The 19,460-nt window shown below is 53.7% G+C and overlaps 7 protein-coding genes across 7 annotated transcripts; 4 read left to right on the plus strand and 3 right to left on the minus strand.

Annotated features, from left to right (window-relative positions):
* The first annotated feature begins 121 nt into the window (after window positions 1-121).
* Window positions 122-7,260, plus strand: EI97DRAFT_27270 (Sec63-domain-containing protein). Its single transcript, XM_033794299.1, has one exon. The coding sequence runs from the start codon at window positions 373-375 to the stop codon at window positions 7,045-7,047; it is 6,675 nt and encodes a 2,224-aa protein (XP_033658892.1). The 5' UTR covers window positions 122-372; the 3' UTR covers window positions 7,048-7,260.
* Window positions 7,192-9,949, minus strand: EI97DRAFT_429406 (WD40 repeat-like protein). Its single transcript, XM_033797434.1, has 3 exons — window positions 9,619-9,949; window positions 8,748-9,563; window positions 7,192-8,698 (listed from the first exon to the last, which is right to left on the minus strand). The coding sequence occupies exons 1-3, from the start codon at window positions 9,751-9,753 to the stop codon at window positions 7,553-7,555; spliced, it is 2,097 nt and encodes a 698-aa protein (XP_033658893.1). The 5' UTR covers window positions 9,754-9,949; the 3' UTR covers window positions 7,192-7,552.
* Window positions 9,950-10,453: 504 nt separating this feature from the next.
* EI97DRAFT_368631 (uncharacterized protein) lies at window positions 10,454-10,826 on the plus strand (the record flags this gene model as incomplete). Its single annotated transcript, XM_033795145.1, has 2 exons — window positions 10,454-10,637; window positions 10,759-10,826. Coding segments are annotated over 2 exons (252 nt in total), but the record flags the coding sequence as incomplete, so codon positions are not given.
* A 165-nt stretch (window positions 10,827-10,991) lies between these two features.
* Window positions 10,992-14,224, minus strand: EI97DRAFT_429407 (uncharacterized protein). The gene is made up of 4 exons (XM_033797435.1): window positions 13,856-14,224; window positions 13,405-13,800; window positions 11,738-13,357; window positions 10,992-11,686 (listed from the first exon to the last, which is right to left on the minus strand). Exons 1-4 carry the CDS (start codon window positions 13,952-13,954, stop codon window positions 11,369-11,371), a joined length of 2,433 nt encoding a protein of 810 aa, XP_033658895.1. The 5' UTR covers window positions 13,955-14,224; the 3' UTR covers window positions 10,992-11,368.
* Window positions 14,225-14,544: 320 nt separating this feature from the next.
* On the plus strand, window positions 14,545-15,549 carry EI97DRAFT_429408 (PEBP-like protein). The gene is made up of 2 exons (XM_033797436.1): window positions 14,545-15,310; window positions 15,368-15,549. Exons 1-2 carry the CDS (start codon window positions 14,644-14,646, stop codon window positions 15,403-15,405), a joined length of 705 nt encoding a protein of 234 aa, XP_033658896.1. The 5' UTR covers window positions 14,545-14,643; the 3' UTR covers window positions 15,406-15,549.
* Window positions 15,550-15,865: 316 nt separating this feature from the next.
* On the plus strand, window positions 15,866-17,933 carry EI97DRAFT_410130 (methionine aminopeptidase 2-like protein; the record flags this gene model as incomplete). The annotated part of the gene is made up of 5 exons (XM_033796693.1): window positions 15,866-15,908; window positions 15,967-16,119; window positions 16,169-16,785; window positions 16,836-17,348; window positions 17,401-17,933. The coding sequence occupies 5 exons, from the start codon at window positions 15,866-15,868 to the stop codon at window positions 17,455-17,457; spliced, it is 1,383 nt and encodes a 460-aa protein (XP_033658897.1). The 3' UTR covers window positions 17,458-17,933.
* On the minus strand, window positions 17,675-19,145 carry EI97DRAFT_27443 (glycosyl hydrolase). Its single transcript, XM_033794313.1, has 2 exons — window positions 18,918-19,145; window positions 17,675-18,852 (listed from the first exon to the last, which is right to left on the minus strand). Exon 2 carries the CDS (start codon window positions 18,683-18,685, stop codon window positions 17,963-17,965), a length of 723 nt encoding a protein of 240 aa, XP_033658898.1. The 5' UTR covers window positions 18,686-18,852; window positions 18,918-19,145; the 3' UTR covers window positions 17,675-17,962.
* Between the last annotated feature and the right edge of the window lie 315 nt (window positions 19,146-19,460).

Below are 19,460 nucleotides of genomic sequence, written 5' to 3' on the forward strand. Positions count from 1 at the left end.
ACGTGACGTTGGTGCCTTCGACGGTACCTAGGTACCTAGGTAGATCAATTGATGTTGCCACTTCGGCCTTTGCAAAACTACATAACCTGTGTACTGTCTACACAGTATATTCTTTGATAATCAAGAGAATCTCAATCAACCTGCCTCCTCGCATTTACTGAGTAGACGGAATTCCAAACCTGCCAAGAATCAAGTGGCCCAAGCTTCGGATTTTGGCATCAGGTCTGAACCTTTCCCAGCAGTCGCCATCGCGACGCGCAGCCCATCTTTAACGTCCTTCTCCACGCCCGCCCCAACCACTCCTCCGTCCCTCCTCGGCACTGGTACCCATTGTTTTATTAATTTCCTCACGAGCTACGCGCGGCTTTCATCATGGCGGACGGCAAGGAGAACAAGCTCGCGCAATTCAAATATGCAGCGATGTCGAACCTGGTTCTCCAGGCCGACAGACGCTTCGTCACGCGCCGGGGAGACGAACAGACAGGTGATCCAGAGTCGCTTGCAGGCCGTATCAATATACGAGACATGGGATCGCGGACCGCGCGGGACACAGCCCCGGTACAAAGGAGGAAGCCCAAGGGCCCTCTCGACATCGAACGAGGCAGCATACACGAAGGTGGCGAGGTGCTGGAGCGCGAACAGCGCAAGAGGAAGCGAGGAGACGGCGCTGGGCTCGCTGGAGCGAGCAGGATAGCTCAGCAAGATCTGCTCGTGGAAGATCTTCGATACAGGCCGCGGACCAGAGCGACAGAGGCCACGTTTGACCTCATACAGACTATCGTTGGCCGGCATCTTGGGGATGTGCCTACTCACGTGACGAGAAGCGCTGCTGACGCAGTGCTTGAGTATCTGAAAGACGATACGCTAAAGGACTTGGACAAGAAGAAGGAGATTGACGACATTCTGGGCACGACGATGGGCTCCAAAGAGTTTAACGAGTTGGTGAACCTGGGAAAGAAAATCACGGACTACGATGCGCAAGATGAGGATGAAGAGATGGCTGAAGCTGCGGAGGGCGCCGAGGCCGCAGTTGATGAGACCCAAGGCGTGGCCGTCGTCTTCGATGATGAGGACGAGGATGAGGAAGCTGGTCAAACCTTCGAAGTGCGGGATGAAGATACCACGGATGAAGAGGAGGATGAAGAGGAGACTGCCGAGGGAGCTGAAGCGGACAAGGCACCTAAAGAAGAGGACGGCGTGGTCGCCGATGGGGAAGAAATAATCATTCAAGGAGACTCGGCGGTGACTAGAGGTCCGCGGGCAGGCGGCGATCAGCTCGTTCCAGTACACGAGATTGACGCCTATTGGTTACAGCGGCAGGTTGGTCAGGTATACGAGGATGCGCACACACAGCAGGAAAAGACGCAAGCTGCTCTGAATATCCTGTCAGGAGTTGATGAGGATGGTGAAGAGAAACCCTTACGCGACATTGAGAATGACCTTATGGAGCTCTTTGATTATGAGCACCATGAACTCGTCGCTAAACTCGTGCTAAACCGGGAAAGGGTCGTCTGGGTCACGAGATGGAGACGCGCTGCAGATGATAACGACGAGCGGGTAGCCGTTGAGAGGGAAATGAAGGCTGCAGGGCAACAGCAGATTCTGCAGGAGCTTCATGCACGAGAAACTGGAATCAAGGCTACCGAACCCGCCGGCCCTAGGAAGATGAAGATTGACCTTATGGATATCGACCTTCCCTCTGAGCCGAAAGACATCGCTATGGCGGAGGGTACCAAGCGTGAGGGGCTGATCGGAGGTTTACAGCCGTCCGGCAGGATCATCAACTTGGAGAACCTCGTCTTCGAACAAGGCAACCATTTGATGACCAACCCGAGCGTCAAATTGCCTCAGGGCTCGACTCGACGCCAGTTCAAAGGTTATGAAGAGATTCATGTACCCGCACCGAAAGCCAGACGCGACCCCAACGAACCTCCTAACATGCCCACCACGGAATTACCTGACTGGGCCAGGGAGGGATTTGGCAAGTCGAAAGAACTCAATCGCATTCAGACCAAATGCTTCCCGACCGCATTCCACGATGACGGCAATATGTTGATCTGTGCGCCAACTGGTTCAGGGAAAACCAACGTTGCAATGCTGGCCATGCTGCGTGAGATAGGCAAGCACAGGAATCCACAGACCGGTGAGATTGCTCTGGACGATTTCAAGATCATTTTTATTGCGCCGCTCAAAGCCCTGGTCCAGGAGCAGGTTGGGAACTTCGGAAAGCGGTTGCAACCATATGGCATCAAAGTCGCTGAGCTAACTGGTGATCGTCAACTCACCAAGCAGCAAATTGCCGAAACACAGATTATAGTGACGACTCCGGAGAAGTACGATGTTATTACTCGCAAAGCAACCGACACAAGCTATATCAACCTGGTGCGTCTTATCTGCATCGACGAGATCCATCTGCTTCACGATGATCGGGGTCCTGTCATCGAGAGCATTGTCAGTCGCACAATTCGGCGAAGCGAGCAAACCGGTGACCACGTTCGTTTGGTAGGCCTCAGCGCTACACTGCCCAACTATCGCGATGTCGCCAGTTTCCTTCGTGTCGACACCGAGAAAGGCCTGTTTCACTTCGATGCTACCTATAGGCCGTGCCCGTTGAAGCAAGAGTTCATCGGTGTCACGGATAAGAAGGCCATCAAGCAACTTAAAACCATGAACGACGTATGCTACACCAAGGTGCTAGAGCAGGTAGGCCAGAACCGCAACCAGATGCTGATCTTCGTCCACTCGAGGAAAGAGACTGCGAAGACTGCAAAATACATACGCGACAAGGCCATGGAAATGGAGACAATCGGCCAGCTCCTCCGTTCAGATGCAGCAAGCAGAGAGATCCTAAGAGAAGAATCCGAAAACGTCCAAAACGCAGATCTGAAAGATCTCATGCCCTACGGTTTCGGCATACACCATGCAGGAATGTCCCGGGCCGATCGTACCTCCGTTGAGGATTTGTTCGCTGACGGCGCAATCCAAGTTCTTGTCTGCACAGCTACGCTTGCTTGGGGTGTCAACCTTCCGGCGCACACTGTCATCATCAAAGGTACCCAGGTATACTCACCTGAGAAGGGTAGCTGGGTCGAGTTGAGTCCACAGGACGTTCTGCAAATGCTGGGTCGTGCTGGCAGACCTCAATACGATACTTATGGTGAGGGTATTATCATCACCACTCAAACCGAGATGCAATACTATCTGTCGTTGCTCAACCAGCAGCTGCCTATCGAGTCTCAATTCATGAGCCGCCTCGCGGACAATCTCAATGCAGAGGTTGTACTAGGCAATGTACGAACGCGCGACGAGGGCGTTGACTGGCTTGGCTATACCTATCTGTTCGTTCGGATGCTTCGCTCTCCCGGTCTATACAGTGTTGGCGCGGACTATGAGGATGACGAAGCTCTGGAGCAGAAGCGAGTCGACCTCATCCATGCAGCCGCGCATGTGCTTGAGCGATGCAATCTCATCAAGTACGACAGGAAGAGTGGGCAAATGCAGCCGACTGAACTGGGACGTATCGCTTCACACTACTACATCACGCACAACTCAATGTCCACTTACAACCAGCATATCCAACCTGGTATCAGTGCCATCGAGCTCTTCCGAATATTTGCCCTGAGTGAAGAGTTCAAGTACATTCCCGTAAGACAGGACGAGAAGCTTGAGCTGGCTAAGCTCCTCCAGAAGGTTCCAATTCCTGTTAAGGAAACGGTGGACGAGCCCCAAGCAAAGATCAATGTTCTGCTTCAAGCGTATATATCCCGGCTCAAACTGGAAGGTCTCGCTCTCATGGCGGATCTGGTATATGTCACTCAATCGGCAGGGCGGATCCTGAGGGCTATTTTCGAGATTTGTCTGAAGAAGGGATGGGCGCAAGTAGCCAAACTTGCTTTGGATCTATGCAAAATGGCCGAGAAGAGGATGTGGCCAACCATGTCACCTCTGAGGCAGTTCCCAACGTGCCCACGAGATATCGTTCAGAAGGCTGAGCGCATCGACGTGCCTTGGAGCGACTATTTCGGTCTGGATCCGCCTCAGATGGGCGAGCTGCTTGGTATACCGAAAGCCGGCAAGGTCGTCTGCCAGCTCGTCAACAAATTTCCCCGGTTGGAACTCGAAGCGACCCCTCGACCTGTTACCCGGTCCATGTTGCGGATTGAGCTGACTATCAGACCCAACTTTGAGTGGGATGATCAGCTTCATGGTGCCTCCGAAGCTTTCTGGATCCTGGTCGAGGATTGTGATGGCGAGCAGGTTCTGTTCCACGATCAGTTCGTGCTCCGTCGTGATTATGCAACTGGGGAAATGAATGAGCATCTCCTCGAGGTCACCGTACCTATCGATGACCCCATGCCTCCTAACTATTTCGTCACGGCCCTTTCCGACCGGTGGATGGGTTCCGAGACAAAGCTGGCCCTTTCCTTCCAGAAGCTCATTCTTCCGGCTAAGTTTCCTCCGCATACCCCCGTCTTGGATCTACAGCCTCTGCCTATTTCAGCGCTTAAGAGACGCGAGTACCAGGAATTGTATGCAGACGTAGGTCGATTCAACAAGGTTCAGACGCAGGTTTTCAATTCCCTATACACCACCGACGACAACGTCTTCATTGGTGCATCCGCCGGCGTGGGAAAGACCTACTGCGCCGAATTCGCCATTTTGCGACACTGGGCTTCCAACAAGGAGGGGCGAATTGTATACCTCGCTCCGTTCCAAGAGCTTGTGGATAACCAGTACAAGAACTGGACCGCTCGCTTATCCAAACTTGGTGGCGGTAAGGATGTAGTTAAACTTACCGGAGAAACGACAGCAGACCTGCGCTTGCTCGAAAGGGGGGATCTGATACTCGCGACGCCGACACAGTGGGACGTCCTATCCAGGCAGTGGCAGCGGCGAAAGAACGTGCAGACCGTCGCACTGCTGATCGCCGATGACCTCCACATGTTGGGTGGCTCTGGCGGGCATATTTATGAAGTCGTGGTGTCCCGGATGCATGCCATGGCAGCTCAGATCGAATCATCTCTCCGCCTGGTCGGTCTGAGTGTACCTCTTGCAAACGCCCGAGATGTTGGCGAATGGATCGGTGCGAGCAAGCACACCATATTCAACTTCAGCCCTGGCATCCGTGCGGTTCCTCTCGAGTTGAAGATTCAATCATTCACCATTCCCCATTTCCCGTCGTTGATGCTCGCGATGGCAAAACCAACGTACAAAGCCATCACACAGCTTTCTCCAGATAAACCAGCCATGGTCTTCGTGCCCAGCCGAAAGCAGGCGCGGACATCAGCGGTGGATTTGTTTGCCGCTGCTGTTGCGGACGACGATGAGCAGAGATTTCTTCATGCGACGTTGGAAGAGCTGGAACCCATATTGAGTCGGGTTAACGAATCTGCGCTCGCAGAGTCATTGTCGCATGGCATCGGCTATTTTCATGAAGCCCTGAGTCCTTTCGATAAGCGGATAGTCCAAGAGCTCTTTAGACGTGGCGCCATCCAGGTGATGATCGTCTCACGAGACTCATGTTGGGAAGTCGACAATAGCGCTCATCTCGTCGTAGTGATGGGGACACAGTTCTACGAAGGCCGCGAACACCGCTATGTCGATTATCCCATTAGCGAAGTACTCCAAATGTTCGGTAAAGCTGGCCGGGTCAGAGAGGACAAAGTTTCCAGGGGTGTTCTCATGGTCCCTGCCGTGAAGCGAGACTACTATAAGAAATTCTTGAACGAAGCTCTACCAATCGAGAGCTATCTTCATGACTTCTTACATGATGCCTTCGTGGCCGAAATCAGCGCGAAGACGATCGAAACCACGCAGGAGGCGGTAGATTGGTCGACCTACACTTACTTCTATCGCCGTCTCCTTGCAAATCCCAGCTACTACAACCTTCACGACCCCTCCCACGAGGGCCTCAGCGCTCATCTGTCCGAATTGGTTGAGCACACGTTGAAGGATCTTACCGACGCCAATCTCATCGAGCATGATGAAGAGGAGGACACGATAACGCCGCTCAACCCATGCATGATTGCGGCATATTACAACATCTCCTTTATAACGATGCAAACGCTCATGATGTCGTTGAATGAGAAGACGGGTATCAAGGGGATGCTGGAGATTGTGACTGCTGCAACCGAGTTTGAAGACATACAAATCCGTCGCCATGAGGATCATATCTTGAGCAGGATCTACGAACGGATCCCGTACAAGATGCAAGAGCCCAACTTTGAGACGCCGCATTTCAAGGCCTTTGTGCTTCTCCAAGCCCATTTCTCACGCATGCAGCTACCGGTCGATCTTGCCAAAGACCAGGAGTTCGTCCTTCAGCGAGTGCTCAATATCCTCAGCGCTAGCGTGGACGTTCTCTCCTCTGAAGGTCACCTGAACGCAATGAATGCCATGGAAATCTCTCAAATGGTCGTGCAGGCGATGTGGCAGAAGGATTCGCCGCTGAAGCAGATCCCGCACTTTGACGACGACACGGTAAAGGCAGCCAAGAGGTTTGGGATTACGGATATTTTCGAGTTCATGGACGCCATGGACCCAGAGGAGAACAAGGACTACAAGAAGCTGATTGAAGCACTCAACCTAGACAATAAGCAGCTGAGCGACGCCGCGACCTTCACCAACGAGTATTACCCCAATGTCGAGGTCAACTTCGAGGTCCTGGAGCCCGACGAGGTCATGGCAAACTCGCCGTCTTACCTGTCCGTCACGGTGACGCGAGAGCTGGACGAAGATGACGAGCCCAAGACAGAGGTCCATGCACCCTTCTATCCAGCGAGTAAGACGGAAAACTTCTGGCTTGTGGTTGGCGACCAGAATGCGAGAATGCTGTTGGCTATCAAGAAGGTCACGGTTGGTCGACAGTTGAATACCAAGTTGGAGTTTACGGTGCCCGAACCGGGCAAGCACGAGTTGACGCTCTTCTTGGTGAGCGATAGTTATCTGGGGATCGATCAGGCGCCGACGTTTGAGGTGCAGGCCGCCGAGGGCATGGACGAGGACGAGGATGAGGATGAGGAGCAGGAGGAGGATGGGAAGGAATAGTGGTGTTTGCGTTTGTGTATATTAGACATATCGTTGGCGATCACGTAGAACTTTTCAGCGTCCGTACTAGAATGCGTGGCGTCTTGGAGTTGGGAGATTGGCTTTGTGGTAAAGACTGGAATCTTTTTGCGAACGACCTTGTAGGAGGAAATACAGGCGTCCTGTAAGAGAGTATAGCGCTTCAAATCTCAATGGAAATTATGGTTCTTCCCTTGCCTCATAGATGGAGGTGCTGCTGTGCGAGGTCTACTGGAGTATTTGACGTAAGTATCCGCCCTCCGAACCACTCACTCGACTCCACACTGCATCTTTCAACGATCTCTAACGGGAGCATGATACATAGAGAAAATCCACTTCGCGGGGGCAAAAGGGACATATATAAGCAGTGTTGGGTATGTTTCCAAAACTCCAAAGCCCTTCCAATAAGGGGTAACAAATCGAGCACCAAACATCTTCTTCCTGGGTATTCGACACATCGCCGTCCTTGGTATTAGTGAACCGACTACTATTTCCCACCGGCTTCACCGACGGCTTCCAACCTTGAGACGAGGCGCTTGACCCCGCTCCACTCCTCACTTCGCGTCTCCAGGCCTCCCAAGTCGTGACCTACCTCGAACACGGTGACGACACCGTCCATACCCCCGACAGCGACACGGCGCCCTTCGTTGCGTTCCCAAGCCAGCTTATTCAAACTTCTATTCATATAGCCGAGCCCACTCGGCATGCTAGCGAACGCACCTCGTTTGTTATCGCTGGGAGTCACCTTCTGCACCGGCACCTCGACATCGACGTTGATATCCCAGACTTCGAGGCTGCCCGCCCCATCGACCAGCGCAAAGACCGACGGCTTTACCGGAGACCAGCGAGCATCGTAGACTAGATCCTCCCGGGCAATGTCCAGGATGGGTGTGACGAGTTGGGGGTTACCCGATGTCAAGGCGTTGGATGTTCCCGTCGCAGCGGGGGGCCGGACTTTCCAAAGCTTCACACTCCAGTCTACACTTGAAGAGAGCACCAGGTCCCCGAGGTCAATCTGCCCTTTGGCGGGATGGAAGTCTAACGACATGACCGGGGCGGCGTGGCCCGAATACTTCACCCGACTGTCAACCCCTGCCTTCGCGCCGGCTCTGTCATACCGATGGCAGGGGTAGATAGATCCTTCTTCCGTACCGGCGAGGAAATATGTCGGGTCGGATTGTGGAAAGGCGATGCAGGTCGGCGCCATATCGTCTGTCTTTGACGGGGGAGGCGAGGTCAGTTCGAGGAACTCCTGTGGCTGAGAGAGCATGTCTACTGTCCAACCGCAGACGACACCGTCCGTGGAGCAAGAGATGATGTTGTTCGCGTTCTGCGTACCAACGATATCAAGGGAATAGATGGGATGTGTGTGGCCAGAGCCAGTAAGCGGCGTCCTTTGTACCGGCGCTGACTTTGCTCGAGTGTCCCACAGGAGTACCTGGCCCGAGTAGGCGCCGCCGATGATGAGATTAGGATGGAATGGGGAGAATTTCGCTGTCAGTATGTCTGATTGGGCGTGGAATATGTATTCGGGGCGGTCGTGCATATGCAGATTCCAAACTTGAATCAGTCCGTCTGGGTCGTGAGGAGCCGACGGATTCTTCGTGTATGAGGCTAATACGAGTTCGGGAAACTGGAGATTGTCAGTAGAAGTTTGGCACACATTACGAGACCGGACATGCCTTAGCAGAGAAGCCCAGATCTGAGATCATCCTCTTTTTGCTCCAGCGGTCGTCCCAAAACTGGGCAATTTCCTTCACCCTCCTCCCCTTTTTGGCAGCAAGAGATCCTTGCCCCTCATCCTCGTCATCTAGATTCAACCTTCCTTGGGCATAGTCGGCTAGAATGTCGTACTCCAATTGCTGATCCAGAGCCCTCTCTAACACCTTTGTGCTCCTTTCGACGAAGCCGATGAAATCATCCGACCTTTCCACTGCAGCCAACTCCTCGTCCGTCAGCGTCTTGAACGGGAAGTTCTCCTTGCCGGATGTTCGAGTAGGGTCTGCGTCCGGATTGGTTTGTTGGGCCGCCTTGAGCTCTTCTTCAATCTCCCTCCTCAGCATCGCTCGAATCTCCTCGTCCCTCTCCTTCTGCCGTCGGCTCAATCTTTTGCTAGCCCTAGGTGTTCTGGTGGGGCTTCCCTCAGGTTCCGAATCGCTCTGCCCTACGCCCCGAGACTTTGGAGGGGACCAGTCGTCGCTGGTCTGCACGGCTTTGCTGTACATGATGACCTCGGTATCCTTCTTTGTCTCTGCTTCAAACTCAAAGACTGTCGTCAATGGCGCCATGGACATGGTCTGGCTTTCTCGATCGACCATGGTCGTGGTAGTCTTGTACGAAGTGGATCCCTCATTGTCGCTGCTGATGACGGAAATAGGGCGAGCCGCTCGCTGGGCCGGCGAGCCTGGCCCGGTGGACCTGGGACGTTCCTCATTGATCTTCTTGAGGATGAGATCTATATCTTCGGCGTTGGGCTTCCGAGGCGACGGCTGGTGTATCTATGCGACCAATAAGTGCGGGCGCGCATACGGGAGCAGAGAGGCAGAAACGTACGGGGTCGGGACTTGCGGTCAAAGAGGTGCGGTTGGACGCTGCTTCCTTGCGGAGCTCGCGCTGGCGCTTCAGCTCCGCCAGCTTCGCCTTTTTGGCCACAATCTCCTCTCGGCGCCTCTCCATTGCGGCGTCCATGGCGGAGTTGGGGATGCGGAGGGCACAAGGGTCGCTGTACGGGACCAGTGCATGCGAGTTCCCTTGTCTTCCTGTGTTTCCGGGGGATTTCTCGATCGCGTAGCTCAGATCTGGGCTCAGACTATCGACAAGCGGCTGCAGCGGCGCGTCAGGTAGAGTGTCATGGCATGCTCTATGCTGAAGTGTACGGATTGCATGTCGAGTAGTTTATTCCATCCCCAGGGCTCTCCCCAAAATCGCGCCAAGCCAGGAACCACTTAGCGCGACGATTCGGTTCATCTTCGGCAAAGGCGCGAGATTTCGGCTCCAGCCGTCAGAACTTCAACTTGGGAGTCTGTCTGCTTTTGCGACTTTCGTAGCTAAGCAAAGCAAACGGCTCTCGTCACCCCCCACCGCGCCCACGGCCGCAATACCTCATCGCCCTCCTCCCGCCACAACATCCTCCGCGATAAGAGACACCCGGTTCCGTTGCTGCAGTCCCACCCCGTCTCGCCGTCTCCTCATCTCCCTCCCATCACCACTCGCTATCAAGCAATGGCGTCAACCGGAGTAAATGTGCGTCTCCCATGTCCTATCTCCCAATGATCGCACCTTTGCGCCGCCCGCCTCCATATTAATTTCCAGCACCTCCCTCTCCAATTGCCCCCAGACGCAATACAGACAGAACAGAGCAAATTAACCAAATATCTCCTCTTCCCAGGTCCTCCGCTGGTCCGCACTCGGCGCCGGCATCTTCTACGGCTTCTTCCACCAGAGCGCGATAAAATCCCAACACCAGCAGGCTCAGGCGGCGGCCGAATGGGCACATAAGGAGTCGCTGATCTCACAGGCCAAGGCCGAGTGGGCGAAGCAGCACCCCTCCGAGACACCGAAATCATCGCCCGGTACGTCTGGTATCCTTTTTGTCTGTTCTGCACAGTTTCTATGAGATTGGGCATTTTCTCTCATCGCTATGTCTCGAGGGATATTGCAAAGAAACTTGACTGACTTCGGATGCGATAGGAGCGAAGGCTGACCCCAAAGACCCCAATGCCGATTTGAACGCCCTCCTCGGTATCACGGATGAAAAATAAACGCATGGGTAGTCGCGAGGGCAGAGTAGGCGATGGAGGCATGGCTTCTGTGATAAATCACTGCCAAGCATAGTCGTGGAGGGAACGGAAATGGGCCGCATGCGTGAGCCACGAAGGAGCGCCGTCCAATCCGCCGCGTCACGGGACATCTAATACTCTTGTATTGTGTGTACGTATTGTACAATATAGATTTCTGCTTGATGGGTTACGTTCGAATACATACATGATCACTATACAAAGCTGAGATAGCTCCCTCTACGCAATCCGCGTTGCCAAACCAACAGACAACATGCTCTAAACCACCTTGGAAAAGCACCCTTCCCACTTGAAGGAAAGGATACACACCTAGTATGCATCCGGCCGTAACGAGCCGCCAAACCCCCGCAACGCCGTGAGCGGGACACACCATAGCCGTCAAGGATACCGCAGTGGCTCGAGAACTCTCCCCATTGCCTCCAAGCCTTCACCATTTCGATAGCAATACAGTTAGAACCTACATTGGGAGAATGGAAAATGCCTTACAGGGGTATGTGAAGGAACGCCTAGAGCACTTCGCCCACAATCTTAGCCGCCTCTTTGTACGTCTTGAGCAACTTCTCGCACTTCTCCCGTTCGGCCTTGATCGTATCATCTTCATACAACAACTCCTCAAACAAGTCTTCCTTGTACAGCTCGCTCACCAGCCGGTTCTGGACAACGTCCTTCGAGTGATTAACGAGTAGGTGCATGACTGCCTTCGGCACCTGGTCGGCAATGGTTTCGCGCACAATGTTGAAATAGGACGAGATGAGGCGACGGATGAGCTCCGTCTCGAGGGCCTCGCGTTCGGTGAGCGCAGGCGCTGACTCTGCATCAGAGGGCTGAAGTGCGTTAGCGACAGTAGCCAGTTGCACGGTCTTATCCAGACTTACAAAGCCTCCTTCGTATTCTTTAGCCGGGCTAACAGGTTCATAATCGTCCGGTACCATTTCCAGAACATGCGCAGGCTGCCTCGTGTCCCCCCTTCTGATGCTCTGGGCGAAACTAGGCTCAATGTTCTGGCTGACATGCCGGCTGCCTGGCCTGTTATCCAGAGCCGATGCGGTCGGGGCCGCGCTCATCTGTGTGCTCCCATCTTTGCCGAAAAAGTAGTTGAGGAAGCTGTCACGTGCCGAGCCGTTTCCTCCAAGAGGTGGCGGGGAACGAGCCCGGCTGGTGCTAAAAGCCCCTGAGAGATTGTGAGAGCCGTTCATGAGACGTCCCACTGCTGGTGACATACTGCGGCTAGCCTGGCTCTGATGCTTACGCACTGGTAGTGGCTTTTCGGCAGGCACTTCAGCCTCCTCATCACCTTCAGGAGTCTGGGTGCCGTTGACGCCGTTGAGCTCCTTCAATCTGCGCCTCTCGCGTTTTTTACGTTCGGCCTCCTGAGCTAGCTTCTTTTCTCGTTCCTGTTTGTCATTAATCACTGAAGACATGGCGGCCGCAGCACCCAAGAAATTTGGGTGGTTAGTGTTGATGTAAGCCCGCTGGATATCGATCAAGGAGGCTACGTAGTGAGAGCACGGGCCGAGTTGCTCGCGCAAAAGGTCGGAAACAACCTCGATAAGCTTCGCCTGGAGACGGGGGTACCTGCTCAGCTCAGTCGAACCGCAAGTGTGGCATATCTTGATGAGCTCCTCGTACACCAATTCCACGCAACGCTGGCTCGGAATCTCAAGCAACTTGATCTGAGGCTTTACAAGGAGATCGAAGGCAAGTTCGGGGACGAAAAGGCTGGGACGCGGACCTGTAGAGTTCCGGATGGCAGTTCTGATGTCAAGCACGGAGAGATTCGAAGTGGGGTCGACCTGCTCCAAGGAGTTTCCGAACACTGAGTTGAATATGTAGTAGATCCTGGCACCACCGCACAACTCCTTGGTGGAGATCTCAGCCGAGGTACCATCAATCGAAGATATGAAGGATGAGGCGAAGCGCGTCATCAACTGTAGGATGAGCGAGCCCCTGTGTTCTTTTCCGGTGAACGCAACGTCGCCGTAGCTTGCCAACTCTTGCTGGGTTTGACCCATGAGCGTGTTCAATCGGGCCTTGATGTCTGGCAAGCGGTCCCGGATGTGAGCCATTAACGTTTGATTCAAGCTTTTCGCCAAAAACTGGGTTCCGCATCGGTTCGCCATATTCCTGTAGGCTGGGTGATGCCGGAAGAAGTCCCGTTCGGCAGCTAATGCCTCCGCCAGCGACTTGTTACCTTGGATATCCTGTTGCGATCGATTGACAATGCCAATGAATCCCAATTTTAGCGGATACACGCGACCGGAAAGAATATCAAGAGCGTTCGTGCCGTGGTCCATGAGGTCCAGCTTTGTGAGAACTCCTATGGTTCTTTTGCCCATGGGATCCACTTGTCTCGCCAGTTTGAGTGCTTCCGAGTTGACAAGGTCGACATTTGCGGGCGAAACAGCCAGGATGATACTGTTTGGTTTGGCAATATACTCGGATATGAGGTTCCGCGTCTGCTTTTCGATATCGGTGGGTTGGTCGCCGATAGGAACCTGGGCGTTTTAGAATGAGAAGAGCGAAAGAGAGATTCGCCACAAACCTTGGTCAAACCAGGCAGATCCACCAGCGTCAAGCTGAGAACATGGGGGGAGTAGATTTTCAGGTTGATGGGCTGCCTGTTGATACCTTTGTTGTTCCCTGCTATCCTCGCAGTCTCTGCTTCGATCTCGCGCTTGACCTCGGAAAAGTCATAAAATCGACGCCCTGGGATGTGGTGGAATTCGGCCCATTCTTGCTGGCCGGCTACACTTGCCGGAGTATGCGGGATGTGTACTTCGTGGTCGTCGGGCTGGTCGTCGCGGTCGCTGGGGATGTTGATGAGCTGGAGGATCAAAGGGCGGCGGGTAACGATGCCGCTCCCTCGAGGAAGGAAATCCCGGCCAACGATGTTTTCGAGTACCGACGACTTTCCAGAGGATTGGGAGCCGACCACAACCTAGACATGTGAGCATCCACCCGTCCTTCCAAGGCTTTTCGCAGGGCTAACGCACAATCTGCGGCAGATCCAGGGAATCGTTTCCGATGGTGTTGAAGACCAAATCCTGCAGCCTATTTACGATGCTGAGGAGCTCCTCTCCGAGGGAGGCCATTTCTGCGGCGAGGAGCGCAAGGCGATGCGCGCGAGACGGTTTCTGCTGATGGACTGGGCTCTCGTGGCCGGTAAACAAGGTCGAGGATCGCAACACGAGCAAAGTTGACTCGGGAGTAAACAGGGAAGGCCGCGATCAGTCGACCGGGTGCGTAGAGGCAATGCGTGGCCCTGCACGGATGGGAGATTTGAACAGAACTGTGGTATACCGTGGGGGGGAAAGGAAAGACGCAAAAGGCAGAGGGCAGTTCACCGTTCGAGGGATCGCCGTCATGGCCGAAAGGTTGCATTGGTGGCACTGCAAGTTGTGGCTAGTGCTTCCGGTCACGTGAGCGCTTCTTCCCGAGGTTCACCCAGATTCGTGAACAGCAAGAGAAGGGAGAGGCGATGACGACATGTGCATCGTGCTGGGCGAGCTCATTATGATATGCAATATCCATCTACTGACCTCACGTTCCTACTATGTACACAGTACACCGTAGTGTGCCTGTACACAGAGTGCTGGCTAATAACCAAATCCACAACTAGTCTGATCATCCAATGATGCTCTTCACTCATACGTTTTTCATTAGTGCACTCCATCTGAGCTTCCTTGGGCCCTCAATAGCTCGCCCGGCCGATCAAACACCTCTGCAGCATCTTCTACCAGCGAACCCTCATCAGGTGCGACGCGAGTAGGTTTCCAGGGTAATGGAGGTCAACACAAACGGCTCGACTAAGCAGTGGCCAGGCTTCTCAAGGCAGAGATCATCCCAACAGGTACAGGCCACTGCCCCCATTCCGCCCAAGGGTCTTCTCCAGACTAAAGAGCATACCGTAGTCATCGATGACTTCCTCCCCAGTCTGGCTCTCTCCGTAGCTTGGGCCAAGAAAACGGCCAATCTGGGAAACACAATCAAACCTAAGCATGTGCAAGATCGGCCTACCGTTCGTCTCCACGACGACACAAGTTCAGGCGGCTGGTCAACCAGCAACATGACCTACGTACTGACACTTACTGACCCAGACGCCCCCTCTCGGGAGGATCCAAAATGGGCAGAAATGTGCCACTGGATTGTTGCTAATGTGTCTCTCTCTCGGAAGACTCACTCTGTTCTGCCTTCGATTGTGGATGCTGGGGGCATGCTGGGGCGTGAAGCAAAGGGCACTCTCGATGATGAAGTAGTGGAATGGAAGCCGCCAGGCCCTCCGCCCAAGACGGGAAAGCATCGTTATGTTTTCCTAGCGTTCGCTCCTCGGAATGGGACGACGTCGCCCCTCAACCTGAGCAAGCCAAGCGAGCGCAAGCATTGGGGAACTGGGAAGAAAGGAGGCGGCGTCCGGGAGTGGGCCGAGGAGAATGGCTTGATCCCAGTGGGTGGGTATCCCATTCGAAAGCCACGCATGCACCAAGTCGTCTGATAACCCTGGCCAGGTGCGAACTTCATCTATTCAGAGAATGCGAAGCAGTGAAAGAGCGGAGAATTGGTAGTGTCACCCATCTCCCAATCCGCCGCCATGGCTATTCTTTATGGATGAGTATTATAGGAAACAACTCGTTTACCTCCTAATAGGGATGCAATCCTATTGTAGTTTAAAATATAGCTTAATTCGGGGTTATTAACCTTCTGATTAGCTTTTTTTCCTTCTTAACAGCGCCTCCGTCTAGGTACATCAGCTCTAAAACGCCGTGTCTCAGCAGCGTAATTAGGATGTGACCAACTGAAATTGTTTGAAATAAGTAATCTAACTTGGAGCAGAGGTAGAGGTACAGGCATTTGTTCAGTCGGACAACAGAGGAGGTGGTATAGCATGCATCATCAGATAAGACCGTGCACCTGATGATTATTAATAACCACGGTAAGACTTGAGTGAAGACCCCGCTTTTTCATAGAGCCAGCTTGTAAAACTCCCCACCAACGTTGCAGATGAAATGGGTTCCAAAACGCCAGACGGTCGTCGGCACGGCCCCAATGGTATGGAGGAGTCATGACCAGCCTTGATGGAAGTTATAGTACTCACAACCTTGGACAGAGTCGCCCGCACACGCGACCATTGATGCCGTCAATCCTCCCAAACAGGCCGCTGCGATGGGCCTTATCCCAGGCGCTCTCGAAGGGCAGGATGAAGATGGCGATGACGACGACGACGATGACGGCGGCAACCCCAGGTCCGACCTAAGCAATAGTAAGAAGACCCATCTCCCTCTCTTGGAATCAGAGCTCACACCCAGCAGCCAAGAAGAAGAGACGTAGAAATAACAGAAGAAAGAAGAGCAAAAAGACAGCATTCACAGCGCAGACCACTCCTCCAAGGGTTGAGCTTTCCCGCATTTTCCAGGGTAAAGAGTATCCCCAAGGCGAAATCAAAGCCTATGCTGGACGCGATGAGAATCTGCAGCGTACGACGGGCGAGGAACTTCGTCACGTGGCTCTCGTCAACGACGTGGACGACGAATTCCTAAGTGATTATCGGCAGGCGGCCGAGGTGCATCGTCAAGTCCGCCAGTACGCCCAGACGCTGATCAAGCCCGGGATTTCCATGAGCAGGCTTGCTCAGGAGATTGAAGATGGCGTACGGGCACTGACTGGCCATCAAGGCATTGAGACGGGCGATGCACTTAAAGCCGGAATGGGATTTCCAACGGGTCTCTGTATCAACAACGTAGCCGCTCATTGGACGCCCAACCCGGGAGCGAAGGAGGTCATTCTTCAGTATGACGATGTCTTGTCCGTGGATTTCGGAGTCCATGTCAGCGGCCGGATCGTCGACAGTGCTTTTACCGTCGCTTTCAACCCCGTCTACGATAACCTCCTCGCTGCCGTCAAGGCAGCGACCAATACCGGGCTCAAGGTTCGTGGAATGGGTTGTACGGTAACTCCTTGCACTAACTGGATGTGCAGGAAGCTGGAATCGATGCCAGGATTTCCCAAGTGAGCGCGGCGATCCAGGAAGTCATGGAAAGCTACGAGGTCGAGCTCCAGGGGAAGACGATTCCTGTCAAGGCCGTTCGGAACATCACCGGCCACAACATCCTGCGCTACCGCATCCATGGCGAGAAGCAGGTGCCATTCGTCAAGACCACAAGCACACAGCGCATGGAGGAGGGCGAAGTGTTTGCAATCGAAACGTTTGGCACGACCGGTAAGGGGTACCTGGACGACGACGTCGGAGTCTATGGCTATTCACGCAACGAGCACGCTAGCATCGCCGGACTCCATCACGCCTCTGCGAAGTCGCTGTTGAAGATGATTGATGCCAATTTCGGCACAATACCTTTCTCTCGGAGCTACCTTGAGCGCGTTGGGGCGAAGAATTACCACCTGGGCATGAGGACGCTCGTCGCCCGTGGCATTGTTCAGTCGTATGCGCCTCTGGTGGACGTCCCGGGGTCGTACGTTGCGCAATTCGAGCATGTGAGTATAACACGCGCATACAATTTGGGTAGCTGCTGACACCAGCCGAAAGACGGTCCTACTCCGCCCGACCTGCAAAGAAGTCATCTCTCGAGGCGACGACTACTGAGAGAGACGTTTCAGACAGATGATGCAGAGAGGTTGATTTCTTCTTTTCCGTTCATCCCTTTTCTGGTTTTATAGGCTTCAACGCCCCCGTCTTACATTTGGGCTGGCTTTCAACAAGTCCTAAATCTACGAAAAATCAAACGACTTGCAAGCGCTTCACGGTCGTTCCGTGTACGTCCGGCTGGTTGCTCGGAGGTTCTACAATTCAGAGCGTTTGTGGTATAGTAGCCCTCGTTACATTGGCCCTCAGAGTTTAGTAGCAGTGATGTCCTATCATGTCTAAGTGGGACCCTGAGCTTGCTCCGACTCGTCAGATTCCACAGTATTACAGCAATGGTCTATAAAGTAAGCTCTGGTAGGGCCAAGCTAGTTCATTTCCCGAATGCTGTACTCCTACCGTGCAGATGAGGGTGTTGCTGGTATTGGGCATCCCATCCTCCAGCTACTACCATCCCTCTACAAAGTCACTAGAAATGGGTCACGGTGCATAACTACCATTAAACCTTTCACCCTTCCACCTCGCCCCGCCCCGCAGCCCATAGAATCCCCCGATAAATCTGATCCATGAACCACCCATTGCTGTACGCTTCGTCAAAATGCCCCAGCGCCGTGAAATACACCCTCCCACCCTCAAACTCCTGACACCACGACAGCGGATGATCATCCCCCATCTGCCCACCACTAAAAGACTTCGGATCCCCCCTCAGCAACACCTTCAACCTCGGATTCGACCGCGGATGCGTCGTAAAATTATACCACTCATCCATCCATCCCTCCCTTCTCCGCCCAGCCTCACCCTCACAACAACCCCTCAAAATCCAATGCTCGGGCGCCTCGACCAAAACATCTCCCCTTTCCGGATCGGGGTGATTCGCAAAATGCGCGCCGATGAGCTCGCCATACCAGTCGCAATCGAGCAAGCCGGCTGCGGCGCCGTGGATCGCCACGACGCCGCCGCCGGCTCGGAGGAATTGCCTCAGGGCATCGAGTTGGGTTTCGTCGAGGAAGTCACCAGTGTTCTGCAGTAGGATGACGACTGCGAAGCGGTTGAGTGAGGGGGCAGTGATTGTCGCGTTTGCGTCTTCGCTGGCCTCGATGGTGAATTTTCCGGTGCGGGATGCGAGGGCTTGGAGTGCGGTTAGGGCCGCGGGGATGGAGGTGTGGCGGTAGCCCGTGGTTTTGCTGAAGACGAGGACGTGGAAGGGGGTATCTTGACTTGGTTCGGGCATTGTTTTCGGATGTGGGGTTGTGTTTCCAATCTGATTATTGGTTGCCTCGAAATCGTGGGATCTAAACCTGGTGTACCTAGTAGGTACCGTTACCCTCCCAAGTGAGATGCCGAGGGCCTTTTATCTTTAGAGGCGATTGAAGGATCGCATCGACGTCACTTCCGCGGCTGTTTACAAGCCTAAATGTAAGTGAGTGTCTCCCAAGGTTAATAATAAGCAGCGGCTCGCTGACTTTGACGGTTTCCTTCTCTTGGAGACTTCCCGTGGGGAACGGAGATGTCCAAAGCGCTCCCTAACTAGTGAATTCACGAAATGGGGACCATTATGGGGATACCCTTACAAGACGAACTGTAAGAATACTGTAAGCATCGCTCCGCCTAGCACTACAAATTTGCAGACTTGGGTGGTCGACTATAGCTACCAAAATAAGTGCTTCGATCACATTGCGACTGAACACTGTGTATGCCCTATACGCAATATTCTTGCCCCGCCTCCAGCTCTGTCAACGAACCGGAACGGAAGCGTCACAACAACAACATTTCTTGACGGCAAAGTATCATTTGTCCAAGTCGATTCTTCGGCTTCTTAAATCATTTTCTGAGAATTTTGAAAACGCATTGCTTGTCCTGATATCTGACTACTGAAAAATCATGGCAACGTCGTCTGGAGTACCCCAGGCGAATCACTCACCTGAAACACCATCTTTGCCGCGTCCATCCCACCAAACCCCTGAGTGTTTCATCCAAACGGCCAACGACCCTCAACTCGTCGTTTC

Source organism: Westerdykella ornata, assembly GCF_010094085.1.
Source record: "Westerdykella ornata strain CBS 379.55 unplaced genomic scaffold EI97scaffold_1, whole genome shotgun sequence".
Taxonomy (NCBI): Eukaryota; Fungi; Ascomycota; class Dothideomycetes; order Pleosporales; family Sporormiaceae; genus Westerdykella; species Westerdykella ornata.

Coding starts and splice junctions, on each gene's coding strand:
- EI97DRAFT_429406 (XM_033797434.1), bottom strand. CDS start 9,753: ATGGACGCCGCAATGGAGAGGCGCCGAGAGGAGATTGTGGCCAAAAAG. Junction 9,564..9,618: donor TGACCGCAAGTCCCGACCCC/GTACGTTTCTGC, acceptor TTGGTCGCATAG/ATACACCAGCCGTCGCCTCG. Junction 8,699..8,747: donor ATCTGGGCTTCTCTGCTAAG/GCATGTCCGGTC, acceptor GACAATCTCCAG/TTTCCCGAACTCGTATTAGC.
- EI97DRAFT_429407 (XM_033797435.1), bottom strand. CDS start 13,954: ATGGCCTCCCTCGGAGAGGAGCTCCTCAGCATCGTAAATAGGCTGCAG. Junction 13,801..13,855: donor CCCTGGATCTGCCGCAGATT/GTGCGTTAGCCC, acceptor TCACATGTCTAG/GTTGTGGTCGGCTCCCAATC. Junction 13,358..13,404: donor ATCTGCCTGGTTTGACCAAG/GTTTGTGGCGAA, acceptor TAAAACGCCCAG/GTTCCTATCGGCGACCAACC.
- EI97DRAFT_429408 (XM_033797436.1), top strand. CDS start 14,644: ATGGAGGTCAACACAAACGGCTCGACTAAGCAGTGGCCAGGCTTCTCA. Junction 15,311..15,367: donor GAATGGCTTGATCCCAGTGG/GTGGGTATCCCA, acceptor AACCCTGGCCAG/GTGCGAACTTCATCTATTCA.
- EI97DRAFT_27270 (XM_033794299.1), top strand. CDS start 373: ATGGCGGACGGCAAGGAGAACAAGCTCGCGCAATTCAAATATGCAGCG.
- EI97DRAFT_27443 (XM_033794313.1), bottom strand. CDS start 18,685: ATGCCCGAACCAAGTCAAGATACCCCCTTCCACGTCCTCGTCTTCAGC.